This window comes from Lithobates pipiens, unplaced genomic scaffold, assembly GCF_037356315.1.
Source record: "Lithobates pipiens isolate NorthernLeopardFrog02 unplaced genomic scaffold, aLitPip1_a1.2 Scaffold_22, whole genome shotgun sequence".
NCBI lineage: Eukaryota > Metazoa > Chordata > Amphibia > Anura > Ranidae > Lithobates > Lithobates pipiens.
In genome coordinates, this window is record NW_027507784.1 from 166,639,751 (window position 1) to 166,657,756 (window position 18,006).

The 18,006-nt window shown below is 43.7% G+C and overlaps 1 protein-coding gene across 1 annotated transcript in view; it reads right to left on the reverse strand.

Moving 5' to 3' along the window:
* Positions 1–18,006, reverse strand: part of LOC143924327 (neurobeachin-like protein 1) — a 305,361-nt gene that overhangs the window by 117,036 nt on the left and 170,319 nt on the right. The window contains exons 16-19 of the mRNA XM_077448578.1: positions 16,162–16,290; positions 9,862–10,162; positions 9,605–9,690; positions 8,010–8,099 (exon numbers count right to left, since the gene is read on the reverse strand). Coding sequence (XP_077304704.1) covers positions 8,010–8,099; positions 9,605–9,690; positions 9,862–10,162; positions 16,162–16,290 — 606 coding nt within the window. The remainder of the gene's footprint in view (positions 1–8,009; positions 8,100–9,604; positions 9,691–9,861; positions 10,163–16,161; positions 16,291–18,006) is intronic.

Sequence of the window (18,006 nt, forward strand, 5' to 3'; positions counted from 1 at the left end):
GGAAGTCAGTAAAATAATTCATTTGCACTCCTGGTGTCTACTTTTAATAGCACAATAATCTCAGGTATAATGATACAGCCATAAAACTGAGAGCACACCTGTTTCCTGTACAACAATACCTCTTTGTTCCGATTCTCTGTATCACTTTTTGATGTAGATCAAGAGATTTCTTTCCCTGTAAATTTCTTAATGGTACTAGAGAGTCTTTATCTGAACACTGCTGTACATAAAATTGCTATAAAGTGAGCTTAGTGGCAGCACAATGGCTTAGCTGATAGCACTTCTGCCTTACAACACTGGGGTCCTTAGTTTTAGTCTCAGAACACACTGATGGGGTGCAGGATTTGCAGCGATTTCTATGCATTTCCCACACCACATCACAATCATACTCCATTCATATGAACTGCTGAGGGTGTCAATGTTAAGTTAACGTCACCCCAAAAACAGGTCATAAAACGCAGTGCGATTGGCTGAATCGGATCATATGTTTCATAGTTAGTAAGGTTGAATAAAGACACCAGTCCATCCAGTTCAACCTGAGTGAGTGTCTACAATTGTCCCTATCCCTGTACATTGCACACTCACATCAGTCCCCACAATCCAAGGTCCCCATTCATATACTAGGGCCAATTTTGGACAGAGGCCAATTAACCTACCTGCATGTCTTTGGATTGTGGGAGGAAACCCACGCGGCATAGGGAGAACATGCAAACTCCAGCAGGTAGTGTATTGGTTGGGATTCGAACCAGTGACGCTTCTTACTGCTAGGTGAGAGTGCTAACCGCTACACCACTGTGTGGACACCCAATGTGATCTGATTCCAGTGCAGGTGAATGCACCTTTTATGTGTGGGTGCAGTGTAATTTGAGCCATTCAAAATGAATGACCTGAACAAGAATGCGGTGTGATTCCTGTCCAAATCACATGTGGTTTCTCATACTGCATTAGTGTGAACCAGTACTTAATCTCAGCCAGGCTGCAATCTGCATTGAGTTTTTGTGTTCTCCCTGACAGTGTTCCAATGTCAAAATACAACTCAGCAGGGAAGATTCCCCAATCTACTTTGGTTGTGTGGATGGAATAATCCATCCTGCTGGCTGAACGAAAAATAAAAAATAAACCCTTTAAGGTTAGCTGTAGACTGTAAGCTCCTTGAGGGCATGGAACGTACAATATGTAAGGCACTGCTTAACCACTTTCAGACTGGACCATTTTGCTGGTCAAAGACCAGAGGTCTTTTTACAATTTGGCACTGCGCTGCTTTAACTGGTAATTGCGCGGTCATGCAATGTTGTACCCAAACAAAATTTGCGTCCTTTTTTTCCCACAAATAGAGCTTTCTTTTAAAGGTATTTGACTGACTCTGCGATTTTTATTTTTTGCGATATAAACGTAAAAAGACCGCAAATTTTGAAAAAAAAAGATATTTTCTACTTTTTGTTATTAGAAAAATCCAATAAACTCAATTTAAGTCATACATTTAGGCCAAAATGTATTCAGCCACATGTCTTTGGTAAAAAAAAAGTCAATAACTGTATATTTATTGGTTTGCGCAAAAGTTGTCACATCTACAAACTAAGGTACGTTTTCTGGAATTTACGCAGCTTTTAGTTTATGACTGCCTATCTCATTTCTGGAGGTGCTAAAATGGCAGGGCAGTACAAACCCCCCCCCAAATGACCCCATTTTGGAAAGTATATACCCTAAGAAAATTGATAAGAGGCATGTTGAGCCCATTGAATATTTTATTTTTTTGCCTCAAGAGATTGAATAATTTTTTTTGTTTTACACAAAGTTGTCACTAAATGATATATTGCTCACACATGCCATGGTTATATGTGGAATTGTACCCCAAAATACATTCTGCTGCTTCTCCTGAGTACGGAGATACCACATGTGGTTGACTTTTTGGAAGCCTAGCCGCGTACGGGGCCCCGAAAGCCAAGCACCGCCTTCAGGATTTCTAAGGGCATACATTTGTAATTTCACTCCTCACTACCTATCACAGTTTTGAAGGCCATAAAATGCCAATATGGCACAAAACCCCCACAAATGACCCCATTTTAGAAAGTAGACACCCCAAGCTATTTGCTGAGAGGCATGTTGAGTCCATGGAATATTTAATATTTGGCACAAGTTGCGGGAAAATTACAAACTTTTATTTTTTTTTATTTTTTTTTCACAAAGTTGTCACTAAATGATATATTGCTCACACATGCTATGGGCATATGTGAAATGACACCCCAAAATAAGTTCTGCTGCTTCTCCTGAGTACGGGGATACCACATATGTGGGACTTTTTGGGAGCCTAGCCGCGTACGGGGCCCCGAAAACCAAGCACTGCCTTCAGGCTTTCTAAGGGCGTAAATTTTTGACTTCACTCCTCACTACCTATTACAGTTTTGAAGGCCATAAAATGCCAAGATGGCACAAAACCCCCACAAATGACCCCATTTTAGAAAGTAGATACCCCAAGCTATTTGCTGAGAGGCATGTTGAGTCCATGGAATATTTTATATTTTGCCACAAGTTGCGGGAAAATTACAAACTTTTTTTTTTTTTCACAAAGTTGTCACTAAATGATATATTGCTCACGCATGCCATGGGCATATGTGAAATGACACCCCAAACTAAATTCTGCTGCTTCTCCTGAGTACGGGGATACCACATATGTGGGACTTTTTGGGAGCCTAGCCGCGTACGGGGCCCCGAAAACCAAGCACCGCCTTCAGGCTTTCTAAGGGCGTTACAGTTTTGAAGGCCATAAAATGCCAAGATGGCACAAACCCCCCCCAAATGACCCCATTTTGGAAAGTAGACACCCCTAAATTTAGGGGTACACTAGTGAGACTAGGTAATAAATGGCGGGTGCCCTGAAACTATAAAAAAATAACTAACCAACCAGCGTCACCTGTAACAGTTATATGGTGATCACTGGTGAAAGGGTTAACTAGGGGGCAATCAGGGGGCTTTATGCGGTAGTATATGGGGGTCCCTGGCGCTATAAAAAGCTGCGGCGAACCTAAATACCTACCTGCCTAACTAGCGTCACCTGTGACACTAATACAGCGATCAGAAAAACGATCGCTTATTAGGCTGGGTTCACACTGGAGCGATGCGGGAACGCCACGAATCCGCGGCGGGTTCCCGCATCGCATGCCTCCCGGCGGCAGTTCACACTGCCCTATGCGAACTGCTGGGAGTGTCAGTGAAATGTTAATGACACCCCCAGATCAGTTTGCACATCGCAGTGCGATCTGCAAACTCAGATCGCATGGTGTGAACACCCATGCGATCCGATTCTGCTGCGGACCAAAAAAAGGGTCCCGTGCGAGTTTGCGGCGGGTGCGGCGCGAATTCAGCCATACTATCTGTATGGCTGAACTCGAATCGCACAGAGATCGGATGTGATTTGCACTGCAGTGCGGTGCGAATCACATCCGTTCTCATAAACCGCTGCAATGTGAACCCAGCCTTAGTGACACTGGCGACGGGGGGTGATCACGGGGTTAAACCTTTATTGGGGGGGTTAGGGGGGTACCTTAGAACTAAAGGGGGCTAACCCTAACTGCCCTAACAGTTATTACAGTCACAAATGACACCCGCCGGGTGATCACGGGGTTAAACCTTTATTGGGGGGGTTAGGGGGGTACATTAGAACTAAAGGGGGCTAACCCTAACTGCCCTAACAGTTATTACAGTCACAAATGACACCAATGCAAAAAAAAAAATGCAATTGGTGTCACTGTGACTGGGGGGGCAGGGGTAATTGGGGGGGTGATCGGGGGGTGAAGGGGGGTGTGAGTGTGCCTGGCATGTTCTACTGTGTAGTGTCGTGTTGGTGCAACTCACCGATCCTCTCTCCTCGGTGCCGGAACGAAAAATACCGAAACGGAGGAGAGATTACATCACTTCCTCTGCCTGTGTTTACATTACAGGAGAGGAAGTGATGCAATGCTTCACTTCCATTCATCAGGAGCGATCGCGAGGGGGTGGCCATGAATGAATGGCCGCCCCCTCATCCCGGATCGCTCCTGCACGGATACAGACCGCCGCTGGCACCGATCGGGCCCCCACCCGCGGGAAGGCAGGGACGTACAGGTACGCCCATATGCCTGCCCGTGCCATTCTGTCTACGTATATCGTCGTGCGGCGGTCGGCAAGTGGTTAAATTGTTGGTACTATATACATGTCTGTACTGCCCCTAGAATGTATGCATGTACAGTGCCTTGCAAAAGTATTCACCCCCTTGGCTTTTTACCTATTTTGTTACATTACAGCCTTTAGTTCAATGTTTTTTTTTTAATCTGAATTATATGTGATGGCTCAGAACACAATAGTCTATGTTGATAAAAAATATCATAAAACTATTTTTCAGAAATAAAAAAATGAAAATTGGCATGTACATATGTATTCACCCCCTTTGTTATGAAGCCCATAAAAAGCTCTGTGCAACCAATTACCTTCAGAAGTCACAAAATTAGTGAAAGGATGTCCACCTGTGCAATCTAATGCCGCGTACACACGATTGGACTATCCGGTGGACAACCCGCCAGACTTTGAACGAGCGGACCTGCCCACACACGACCGGACTTTAAGGGGCGGGGTCGCCGGGTGATGTCACATGGTGACCCCACCCCTTATGAAGTCACAGCCCCAGAGGATGCTGGGACTGTGACATCATAAGAGGCGGGGTCGCCATGTGACATCGCCCGGTAACCACGCCCCTTGTCCCTTTATAAGTTCGCCACACAACGTGTCCCTGCCATTACGGCCAGAGAGAGCGTCATGTCAACATCGGAAGAAGAAGAAGAAGAGAAGAAGAAGCAGAAGGTGACAGCGACAGCGGTCTGATGAGACTAAAATTTAACTTTTTACCCAAAGAAAATGCTATGTCTGGTGCAAACCCAACACATCACATCACATCACCCAAAGAACCTCATCCCCACAGTGAAACATGGTGGTGGCAGCATCATGCTGTGGGGATTTTTTCAGCAGTCGGGACTGGGAAACTGGTCAGAGTTTGGTGCTAAATACAGGGATATTCTTGAGCAAAACCTGTACCACTCTGTGTGTGATTTGAGGATAGGACGGAGGTTCACCTTCCAGCAGGACAATGACCACAAACATACTGCTAAAGCAACACTTGAGTGGTTTAAGGGGAAACATGTAAATGTGTTAAAATGGATCCAATCCAATAGTGGTCAGACTTAAAGATTGCTGTTTACAAGCACAAACCATCCAACTTGAAGGCGCTGGAGCAGTTCTGCGAGGAGGAATGGGCAAAAATCCCAGTGGTAAGATGTGTCAAGCTCATAGAGACTTATCCAAAGCGACTTGTAGCTGTGATAGCTGCAAAAGGTGGCTCTACAAAGTATTGACTTTAGGGGGGTGAATAGTTATGCACATTTACTTTTTATGCTATTTTGTCCTTTTTTGTTGTTTGCTTTACAATAAAAAACAAAGCTGTGGGCCTGTTCTGTAAATTAAATTATGCAATACCTCAAATCCAGGTTGTGAGGCAACAAAAAATTAAAAATGCCAAGGGGGTGAATACATTTGCAAGACACTGTATGTATGAATGCATATGTGTTAGGGACCTTAAACTGGCCATGGATAAATCACAATTCAGCTTTTTCAGCAGTGATTAGCCGAATTTCGATGCATGTGTGGCTGCCCCTGTGTAGAAGTCGATCGTTAACTTGACAGATCAGTGTATTTTGACAGAGGCAAGTCCCACTGTCAGAATACAATCTGAGGGAAACTCCTACATTCACCTCGCAAGTGTGGATGAAGGAATCAATCCTGCTGTCAAAAAATAAATAAATAAACCCCTCAAAAAAACAATAAAAAATGTCTATGGCCAGCTTTAGACTAAGTTTCTAAACCACTTCCCATGCAGGCTAATTCTGGCACTTCACTCCTACATGTAAAAAAATCTGAATTATTTTTCTAGAAAATTACTCAGAACCCCCAAACATTATGTATGTTATTTTTTTTTGCAGAGACCCTGGGATTTTTTCTTTATAATGTGAAAGATGATGTCACGCTGAGCAAAATAGATACTAAACATGTCCCACTTTAAAATTACACACACTCATGGAATGGCGCCAAACTTCAATACTTAAAAATCTCCATAAGCGACACTTTACATTTTTTTTTTTACAGGTTACATGTTTAGAGTTACAGAGGAGGTCTTGGGCTAAAATTGTTGCCTTTGCTCAAACGCACATGGCAATATACCACATGTGTAATCTGAATGACGTTTACATATACGGGCGCGACTTATATATGCGTTTGATTCTGTGAGTGAGCATGCAGGGAATGCTGTTTTATTTTATTTTTTTATAACTTTTTTTTTTTTTTTTACACTTTCTCTTTTAAAAAAAAAAATATTGATCACTTTTATTTCTATAACAAGGAATGTAAACATCCCTTGTAATAGAAATAATGCGTGACAGGTACTTTTTATGGAGAGATGTGGAAACAATAAGATTCCACATCACTCCTTCAGGCAGGAAAGGCTGAGATCAAAAAATAAAGAAAAACTCTTGGCCTTTCCAGTGGTGTCCTCAGCTTTCTTTACTTCCACTGGCCCAGACGTGACATCATAACGTCGCGCCCTGTCCTCAGAGGGTCATAGAGATGACTGGGGACCATTTGGTCACCAGAAATCTCTAAGGTAAACTTCCGGCGGCGAACGATTCATTCTCCAGCTCGCCAAGCGCAGGGCCGAGTTGGGAGAAGCACTGGAGGGCGGCATCACTCAGATATCCCTACTAAAAGTCCAGAACATCATATGACGTACCTTGGGCAGGGAGTGGTTAAGGGTAGGGAATGTATCGTATGTAAGGTACTGTTTAAATTGTTGGCACTGTATACATGTAAAAAGAATATATCATTTTACTGTGTGTTTCATGCTCATCACACTTTATTTCCTGTGTGGTCATTAAGGCAGGAAGTGAGGAAAATATCTCCAACAAAAACCAGAGACAGCAACAAATTTTTTTATAAAGTCTTAACCCACCTCCATTGTATCCAAAATAAAAACTTCATTGAAGTTGAGCTTAAGGCTGGGTTCACACCTATGCAAATTGGATGCGGCTTTTCCCCCATCCAATTCGCATAGCAGGAGAAGGTGACCGGCTCTCTATGGAGCCGGTTGACATGTCTACGGGGCAGCTACGGAACGTACTTCACAGAAACACTGTATGTCTTTGCCTCCGTTTCCTTTAGTTATAATCCAGGCAAAAACAAGTTGATAGCAAAGGGGTCTGGCGAGCTGGCAAGATAAGATTCTAGTTTATGAACACACAATTGACGGAGTACAGGGACAAGTATGCACTCATTAGCTTATTTTAGGAAACTAAACACTTTAAGTAAATTACTTAATTTTATAATGGTAGAAGTTGCCCTACATAATATGGAAAACAGTAATTCATAATGACCAAATAAAGAGATGGGGTTACCACCGCTCCAGGTAGGTCTGCTAAAAACAAAAAGGTTTTTCTTCCAGCAAATGAAGAGCCCCAAGTGCCAGCTAATGCATAAAGCAAATCAAGGTGAGTAGAAAATTCTGGACAGCCGCACTTCAAATGAAATTTCTCGTGCCTCCTGATGTTCTAATAAAGGCACAAGAAATTTAATTTGGAGTTTAGTTTGCATTTTACTAAATTTCCACAGCAGGCTGCAGTATGTTAAATTGTGAATCTTCATGCTTTCCTAATATTATGCATGCAGATGCTTACTTTTATTTTTAATTATATGTAGCTAATCTAATGCAACAGTTAAATATTGTATATCGTCTGGAAAATAGTCAAGTTACACTAAGGGGTCTGTTTAAAAATGTTTTCACACAAGATTTACATATTTGTTTACATATTTTCTAATTTAATTTGATTGAACAAATGTTTAAATAATTTGTTAAAAGGTTTAAAAATAGACCCCTAGATATAAGTTATTATGATATATGATGACTTGTTATCTGAGGAAAGCATAAAACCAGATACCTTAATGTCCCAGTTCACAACTTTGTTCCCCGTTAATCGTCCATGCAATAGATTTTGCGATAAATCGAGACAGATGGGATTTCCACAAGCCTGTGCAAACAGATTAAACAAAATGCATTATACTGACCATCAGATCATAAACCAACACAAATATTAGCATACGGCTGTATGAACGAGTCAGCTGACCTCTTTGACTTTGACCTAAGCACTGCAAAGTTGATACTGTTATCCATCACACTCATTCACCTGTTAAAGCGTCTTGCTCTTTATGTTTCTATTTTAACTCTGTTAAGAAGCCTTGTGTAATAAGATAACTCAATGTATGTTTTCAGCAAATTTAAGTATATTCATAACTGCAAGATTAGCTTTTGAAGGACTGACCCTCTGCAGGCATGCTTACAGTGGAAAATTTGTACCATACTCACGTCCTGTCCATGCACAAATACATGTATACTTATGTCAACTTCAATACATTTTAGTCTCTTGTATGCATCCTAGTAAGAATGAATTCATAAAACTTGTTGATGTTGATGTGCAGTTTTTTTTCACAACAGGAGCCAAACTACCTTTTTTTTTTTCTTTGTGAGTGCGACGTGTTGTAATGCATTGCACTGTTTAAATACAGCATGTTCTATTTCCCCCCAGTGAACACTAACAAAGTGCAGAGGTGTAAGGTGGGCCTACTGCAAACAACAGATATCTGCTTGTCATTGCACTGGGCCATCACTGAGCAGCACAGTATGAATAGACAGTGAAACAGTATAGTCTGTTATAACAATATGATGTTGCATGCATCTCTAATTTAATGTAATTTGTATAAATGAGATGCCATGTGCACATGGTGACGCTAGCTTTCATAATGCATTCATATTATTACCGTCATGCAAGAATTTTGAAATATTCATATTAGTCCCACTTAATTGATTTGGCTTTACTAACTGAGCGATTCTTCAGCTTCATAGTCAAAAGTGAGTGGTCACTTGAGGTATGCTAGTTGGGGACAGGTCTTTCTCACTTTTTTCAGGTAGTGCAAAACAGTGCCATATAATATCATCCAGTAGTTGCTTATATTCCTAACAAATAAGGATGAGCTACGGTGTGTTCGCATACTCAACGTGCAGACTCCAGGAAGTCAGCGCAGCGCTAATCACAGGCAGTGAGACATTGCTCCAATGTGCGGCTGCAGAGATCAGCCAATGTCTCACTGCCTGATTGTCGCAGCGCTACGCCGACTTCCTGGCGGGCTCTGCCCGTGGAGTATGTGAACACGCGGGAGCTCATCCCTACAAGGCTCTTTTATTTGACACTGCTATGCTCACTATAAAGTTTATGTAGTTTGCTGGTTCAGGGAGGAGACAAAGGCAACAATACTACCTCAGGAGACTACTCAAGTTGAACAGCCAGACTAAGACAAGATACATTAAGTAAATATAAATCTTTCATATGCAAGATTGCAATAATATTTGAATTTAGTATCTTGCCTAGTCATGATTGGTTCTGAGAAAATAAAACAGAGCAGAAGGAGTCACATACAATAATGTAAGATACTTGTCATACGTTTTTTACACACAAATGAAAAAAAAGTTTCAGCTAACCTTTGGTGTGTAATAAAGGAGAAGTTTGTTAGGTAAATCTGCTAATTCTGAGTCTCCTGATTTCCAAGGATTCAAGCTATTAGGACCTGAAAAATGAAATGAAAAGATATAAAAATACCAATATTATTATTATACAGGATTTATATAGCGCCAACAGTTTATGCAGCGCTTTCGTCTGCAATCTTCTGCATGCAATAGTTTTGGCTTCATATAAAATACGAATGATAATTATAAAAAATGAAGCTGATGGCACTTACCTGCCAAATACAGTCCCTTCACATGTGTAGCTTGCAATACATCATGAAATATGAGAACTGATGCAAGCTGACCCTCAAGTGATGTCGGCGTTCCCCATTCACTATCCTGAGTACCTGCAGAAATTACTTTCAAAGAATCGGTTTTTCCTTGAGAGCCACTTCTGGAGGGTGAAGATAAAATACCACCCAGTGATGACCGGCTTGTGTTGGATGGTGGTGAAACAGGTGGGTCTGGAATCTGAGAAGGGGGTGGCGTGTTGGTCTTTTGGCCTGCAGATCCAATGCAGCAAAAAGTAAATGGCTGAAAGACAAAATGAGACAAAGGTTAAGTGGCGAACAAGACCAAAAAAAAGATACAAATATTACCCATAATTAATTCAAAATTTGAATAATGATGATCCAATTTTGCAATATTCTGAAGGATAATTCACTCTATGGTATGTATTATGCAAGCCGTTTTTTGTATTTACAATGAAAAACAACATTCTATCAACTCACTCAAAAATTACAATTACAAGTAAAAAAATAAAAAAATAAAAAAAGGTGTTTGTCTTGGAAATAATTTACTTATTATCAACCTTGTCTAAAGCACAATGATTAATAGCTTCCAACATTTTAACACTAAAGATTATTGCAGGCCTAGACACAGAAAAATATGCTTTATCTCATTTACCTGGGCAGCTCACTGCTCTTTCGCATGCTAGCCTTGCTCGACTTGAACTTCAGCTGATCCTTGTTAAATCGCTCAAAATTCGCTGTGGGTGTCCCTGGCAGCACCACCAGGATGTAAAGAAATCCCTCTGAAAAATTTGAAGGAATCAGCAGCCATGGGTGTGCGGATGTCTGATTAAAACAGCTGGAAGTGGTTCCTCCATGCTGTTTGGTGTGGATGGGAGATTCAAGTGAGAAATCTAGACCTGTATGGCTAACCTAAATAAACTTTTTTTTTGTTTAACTTCGGTCAGCCAGTGGGCTGTGTTTTGTTTAACCTGGGACATTGTATTCTGACAGATGGATCCACCTTCTGTCGAGCGGCACTGACCACATATTGATCAGATTTTGGCCAGTTCCTCTTGAATGGGGCAGATTTAATGAAACTAGAGAGTGCAAAAATTAGAGTTACTTACTGGTAACGTCTTTTCCGGGAGTCTTTCAGGACAGCAACCTATGAGAGACCTTGGCTCCTCCCTTCTTGGGAAACACAGCCCAGCCTAGATTTAAAAAGGCATACTTCCCCGCCGGCTCTTCAGTAATTCAAGAGCAACTCCGGCCAGCTGGGGAGACACAAGAACGCATCATACACCTTAAACTGCTTTTTTGATGGTTCCCGAGCCAGGAACCCAAAATGATAACCCAACAAGGGTGGGTATATGGTGCTGTCCTGAAAGACTCCCGGAAAAGAGGTTACCAGTAAGTAACTAATTTTCCCACATTGTCTTTCAGGACAGCAACCTATGAGAGGATAAGCGAGCACTTACCCTTAGGGTGGGACTACGGCTTACAGGACTCTGTGTCCAAAGAGCCTGATCACTTTGCTGACAACAAGATCAGCTTCTAGTGTCAGGTAAAAGGAAGGAGAGCTGAATCACGTTGCTGCTGCACAGATCTGGCATGGAGTAGCATCAGCTTCTCTGAGATTTCCCTACATATAGGCTCGTCCGATTGTTAGCTAATGTCATCTTGCCCAGGTACTACTAGAGATTTTAACCCTTACTTTTTAGGAAGGAAACCCCTTATTGACACATGAAAGTTCAAAGAAAGATCCCACAAGGGCCTACAATGAGTAAAGTTTGGTCCTACATGGAAAAATGTACACCTAACACTGGTCCAGCTGCCGTAATGCCTCAAAATCTCAGGTAAGTGGAGAATAAAATATAATCTTAAGGGATCCCTCTTAGTAGCCAGACCACCTGGTTCCCAGAACCTTCAAGACAGAGAACCGTGGTCCTTTAAGCCAGTGTGATACAATGAGAAAAACCAAAGTGTTCTATGCCCACCAGTAAGACTGTGGGTGGGCGAGATGGCATAGCACCTGGGGAAAATGCCAGCTCTGAGTGACAGCATCTACCCAGGAGCACCAACCCTTTACTGGCTTAGGCCCAAAGAGGAGGTTTTATGGGAGGAAACCAGAGTTCCTGGGGGAAACTAGAGATCCCAGGGTTAACCGCCCTATAGACGGTTCCTATGGAAGTGCCTGCAACTGCAAGAAGAGGACTCCACTGAGTTTAATCATAACTTCCGTCGCAGATGTGATCGGGTGCATTCAGGGTGCTGTGGCCATAGCCCAGCCTTCCCACCTGGGTCCCCCTTTAATTTCACAGAAAGGGCTCTGCTCCTGTCTGTTATGCGATTCAAAAATGGAATCCAACAATACCCCTCCGTCTCCCAGTACTAGGCTGGTAAGTCTGGATCTGTGGAAAAAAACTGCATCTGGAGGGAGTAGATTGTACTGAACCAAAGCCTTCAGAGAAGCTGGACCCTAGACTTTCCTGGCTTCCAACGGACCCAATGAACAGGAACGCTCTCTTTTCCACTGCTCTATCCCTGGTCGTGGAGCAGGAGTGTTTTTCTTGTCCTCCTGCAACCAACTCCTCCAGATAAATTTTGTAATGAAGGGGTCTACTGGATTCACCATCCAGGCCTTCTCCCACTTCTTAACAAGTGTTCTAAAAACTTGTGCATCTTACTAGGTTCTGGTCACCTGAAGGTCTTTAACCCTCCATGATGCCATACAGGGGGCCACCCCCTGATATAGGGCCCTGGTCACCAGAGATCCCTTGTTTAGTTTCCTATATCAGGTGCATACAGTTGATATAGCCATCAGGCACCATCCGGCCAGCAACCCTGTAACAAAACACTAGTGAAACATGCAGGGTGCTAGCTTGGTTGGGATTCAAACTCATGATTTCAGTATTTAAGGCACAGTTTAGGTGCAATACCTTCAATGCAAGCTCTTTTTCCTCACGGTTTGTGAGTTGACCAGGAGAACCTGAAGACCCCTGCTTTAAAATTTTAGGCAAGCTGGTTTGCTGGTCCTAAACAGGCAAAATTTTCTCTGCAGTGTCTATAGTGCAGACTTGGTATGAACTGACCCTTTTGGTCATGAGTACATTCTACCCAGCCAATGTGTCAAGTATATCAAATGCCAGCCTGAGTTTGGGACATGTAAGATACCCCACACAAACACAGGGAGAACCCACAACTTGATGCAAGCACTAGAATGTTGGGGGATCTAAACTAACCACCCCAGTGTTGCCAAGTAGAAGTAACAGCCACCCAGGCCTTTTCCCCTAGCTAGACACGCCCGAGTCACCAGGAGACTGCTTAGGGAACTTACTCTCAGCCCCATCAAATCAGTGACCCAGAGCTGAAATGTTAACCGTTGAGCCACTTCATTAAGTGACTTGTCAAAGGTCAGTAGGAGCTGACATGAGGACAAGATCCTATGTCTCCAGGCAGACTTCCATGGCTGCACTAATTGTGAGCCATGACTTGCCTTTCAGCGCCAGCCTCGTGTTTTCCCACACAGTGCGATTTCAGCCATACCCACTCTATACACCTCATGCAGGAGGGAGAAAAAATCTTCCCCTTCACCCAGTCCTTACTGGTTACAAGGGGGAAAAAACATTCAAAGGATGTGCATGGAAAGTACAAACACTTCAGGCTTAATGATGCTGAGGTCTGCTTCCGCTGCCTGTGCAGGTGTCGCAGAAAAGTCCATCCCACCCCTTTGCTGGTGCGCAGCTGCTGCTGGGTCTTCCTCTTTTGAAAACAAGAGCAGCAGGGATGCCAGGCCAAAGTTCTCACCTCTAGGCCACAGGGCCGCCACATGTCCAGCAGAAGGTGCAGGTGCTTTGCAGTACCTAGCATACAAACGGCTTTCCCTCATTGGGATTTGAACTTAGGTCCCAGCAGACCAATCAGAGCCCTTAGCCTCTAAGCTACCATCCATGCTCCCTGTTTGCACCACATGTAGACTGCAACCAGTGTCTCCGGTGCCCGCTGATGACGTCATACGCCCCGGAAGCGACCTCGCTAGATGCTTCCTGTGGGCCAGCTTGGAGCGCAATAGCTCCGCCCCCTCGCTCACTGCTGCTTCCTTCTTTCCCCTGGACATACCAGCCATGCTGTCGGAAGGGAAAATTATGCCACCATGTCACCTATGCGATCGCGTTAATGGGGCCGACTTGTATGCAACAAAGAATGGAAACCTCCTGCCCCCCTTTCCTCCCCCAGAGGGGGTGACCTGAAGAAAAGGGTACGGTACCCTACTACCGCTGGTGAGGTACAGTCTTGGGCTGTGGGATTTACCACCCACCCCTTGTTTCTGTGAGGCAGTCCAGAACCCTGGGACCTTCCTCCCTCCACCAGCCAGACCTGTAGGGACAACCACCAGGAGAGCACATCATAGAACCACCAACCCCTGGGTCCCATGTGCCTCCTCCCCTCCGACCACCAAGAGGGAACCCCACCTGTGGAGCTACAGGTGATAGGTAAGGGATGCAACCCCCTGGTCCTCCTTACCTTAAGATGGCTGATGTCGGCAATGGCAGAAGCCGCCCGGATGGCCCCTGCCTCTGACATGCTCCCGCTGTGAAAAGGAAGGTCTTGCCTCTGGGCCCTCCAACCGCCTATGCGACCTTTCCAGGTCCCCATAAGCCCAAGGAACGGCCCACCTTCAGCTTCCGCGGCTGGAACCGGAAGCCACGAATCAAGGAGAGGTGAACACTCCCTGCCAAAATGGACGTCACCCTCCACCTGGCCCCGCTGTAAGCTCCATCGAGGCTCGCACCAGAGTTCAAGGGGGGAACAGCGACTCCTCCTAAGTCTCCACTGAGAACCTGAAGGTAGGCCCCCAAGCATCCCATGACACAACTTTCGGAGAGCTGGGGTGGCAACAGAAACAACAGTGTGGCTGCCAAGTTACCCCTCTCCAAGGCATAGCACCACTAGTCCTCAGAGACCTCTGTTTCCTTCCTGGACATACAGGCTTCAGCCTCCCTGGCTGTCTTTAGCCATGGCTCCTCACAGTGTCTCTTTGCCAGAGGAAACACCAAAACTGAGGAGCCGGCGGGGAAGCATGCCTTTTAAATCTAGGCTGGGCAGTGTTTCCTAAGAAGGGAGGAGCCGAGGTCTCTCATAGGTTGCTGTCCTGAAAGACAATATCAGAAATATAGTTCAGCTCTGCAGAGAAACTAATCAGCTTCCAGGTTTCATTGTCAAAGTTTAGCTGAACAAGCTAAAGTTAGAAGCTGATTTGCTACCATGCTCAGCTGCACCAGATTCTGAGTGCTCCAGCTTTAGTAAATCTCTCTACCTCGCTTTCAAGAGGGGAGGGATGACCAAGTTTGAAGGGCTCCTGTCCCTCAGGATCATGGTTTCAAGAGCCATGCTGGTAAAGCCTGCAACTGAGAAGCAGGATTGAACAATGGACCTTGGGACAGAAGGTCTGGACGATACAGGTGGAAGCATCTGCCAGGAGACTAAAAATGTCTGGGTACTACGTCTTTCTGCATCAATTTGGTGCAAAAAGAATCACAAGAATCCATCTTGATTCTGTGGAGCAGAAGAGGGGAAATCTGGCATATTATCATTGGAAAAAGATAGAGCGAAGGTAGCCATCTCTTAGTAGAAAGAAGAGGTCCAATACCTAGGGACACTAGCAGAAAACTGAGGTTAGCTGGAAGTGGGAGGGGTTTTATACGGGAATATCCTTTTATGGCTGGTTCGCACAGAAGCAATTTGAGTGCAGTGGATTTTCAACCCATGCTGAAATTGCACTGCACCAAAAGTAGTGCTTGCACTACTTAAAAAAACGCACTGCAACCAGATCACATGGTATTTCTGTACCATGCAATCCAGTGCAGGCAAACCCACTGTGTTTACATCCTGCATTTGGGGTGTCATTAGCTTTACATCGACACCCGCATTTGAACACAGTGCAGAAAACATATACGGAATGGGGGTTTTCTGTATTGCATTCTGATGTGAGTAGGCCCTCAGCCTTCTTTTTTTTCCTGACTGTCCAATCACCTGAAAGTAGCTGCATAACATCCTGCTATAATGATTAAAAAGTCCGTGTTCTGTATGTATTGTACACTTAAATTAATCTGCCACAACCCAAATTTCTTCTGTGTAAAGCTACAGGTAGAAGCAGCTTCACTAGCTCACACTTAGAATCCAGTTCTGTATGAGTAGCATGACTACAAAATCCTGCAGCCCAAGTGTTGGGAAAGTGGCCTCTGGATTCTTAAATGGGTATTATATTTTCCAAAAAGATTCCTTTTAAGCTTTACTTACTTCACTCATTGAGGGAAACTTGAGAGGGGACGATAATTTTAGCTGTCCGTTAACATATATGTACACGTTGCTTTGGCCAAAGAATCCCAAGGACCTTTTTGCTGGTACATGGACAACTGTGACACTGTGCTGTTGAAAGAAAATACAAAGCCCATTAAAATGTCAATCCAATACACATGTCAGAAACATACAAGACTCAAAAATTAAATTTTTTTGCAACTGTTACAATTTGAAAACCTTCTAATGAATATATTTGTTAAGCATGTCTTTATCTATAATATATGTTTTTTGTAAGCACCAACAAGGATTGATTAGTTTGAAGCAAGTTAAGTTACTACTAAAGTCTCTGACAGTCCAAATAAATCCCAAATGTTGGTACTAAGTGATGCACAAACCTCATAATGTAAACAAAGAACTTCCTCTCCCTTTCCTGACTGAGCAAAATTCTTCATTTGTTTTATACATGAGACCGAACCCCCCCCCCCCCCCCCCAACCCGTCACTGCAGCTCCCAGCAAGAGGGTTCCAAGAGCAGAGGCAGTGCTGTCAATGCCCTGAATTCCGGAGCAGTGTAGCATTGTTGCCACCACATTACAGGAATTGAATTAGGTGGACTGGTAGGCTCAACAAATATTTGTAGGACTTTACAGTGGTATAAAATGACAGAACATAGTTATACTTTAACATTTTGGTTAGACTTTTATATTTTAGGTTATTCCTGCAATGCTAAGCTAAAAATAATCTAATGACACTTTCACATGTTTTACAAGCTTAGGCTTGCATATTTTAATGTTGTATTAAATATAGAGATGTATTGATTTGCTACTAAAGGGAATTCAATGATGCTCTGTCCAAATATTCTGTGCCTCATTTAACAGCTGTTGAGATAAGATATCAGCCAAGTAAGAGATGCGTTGTTTAGAAGTCAGCCAACTTATAGGCTTGTATTGCAAGGAGGAGTGTAAAGTGCATCCATTATTCAGCACTTAAAAGTGGGATGCAGAACCTGTATATATACACTGAGCAAAATTATAAATGCAACACTTTTGTGTTTGCCCCTATTTATCATGTGCAGTTTTATCACACAGTACAATGCCCAGATGTCGCAAGTTTTGAGGGAGCATGCAATTGGCATGCTGACTGCAGGAATCAGGAATCTCTACCAGAGCTGTTGCCCTTGAATTGAATGTTAATTTCTCTACCTCAAGCCATCTCCAAAGGTGTTTCAGAGAATTTGGCAGTACATCCAACCGGCCTCACAACCGCAGACCACGTGGAACCACACCAGCCCAGAACTTCCACATCCAGCATCTTCACCTCCAAGATCGTCTGAGACCAGCCACTCGGACAGCTGCTGCAACAATCTGTTTGCAGAATCAAAGAATTTCTGCACAAACTGTCAGAAACAGTCTCAGGGAAGCTCATCTGCATTCTTGTTGTCCTCATAGGGGTCCTGACCTGACTGCAGTTCATCGTCGTAACCGACTTGAGTGGGCAAATGCTCACATTCTATGGCGTCTGGCACTTTGGAGAGGTGTTCTCTTCATGGATGAATCCCGTTTTCACTGTACAGGGCAGATGGCAGATAGCGTTTATGAAGTCGCGTGGGTGAGCGGTTTGCTGATGTCAATGTTGTGGAATCGAGTGGCCCATGGTGGTGGTGGGGTTATGGTATGGGCAAACGTATGCTATGGACAAAGAGCACAGGTGCATTTTATTAATGGCATTTTGAATGCACAGAGATACCGTGACAAGATCCTGAGGCCTATTGGTGTGCCATTCACGACCATCACTTCATGTTGCAGCATGATAACGCACGGCCCCATGTTGCAAGGATCAGTACACA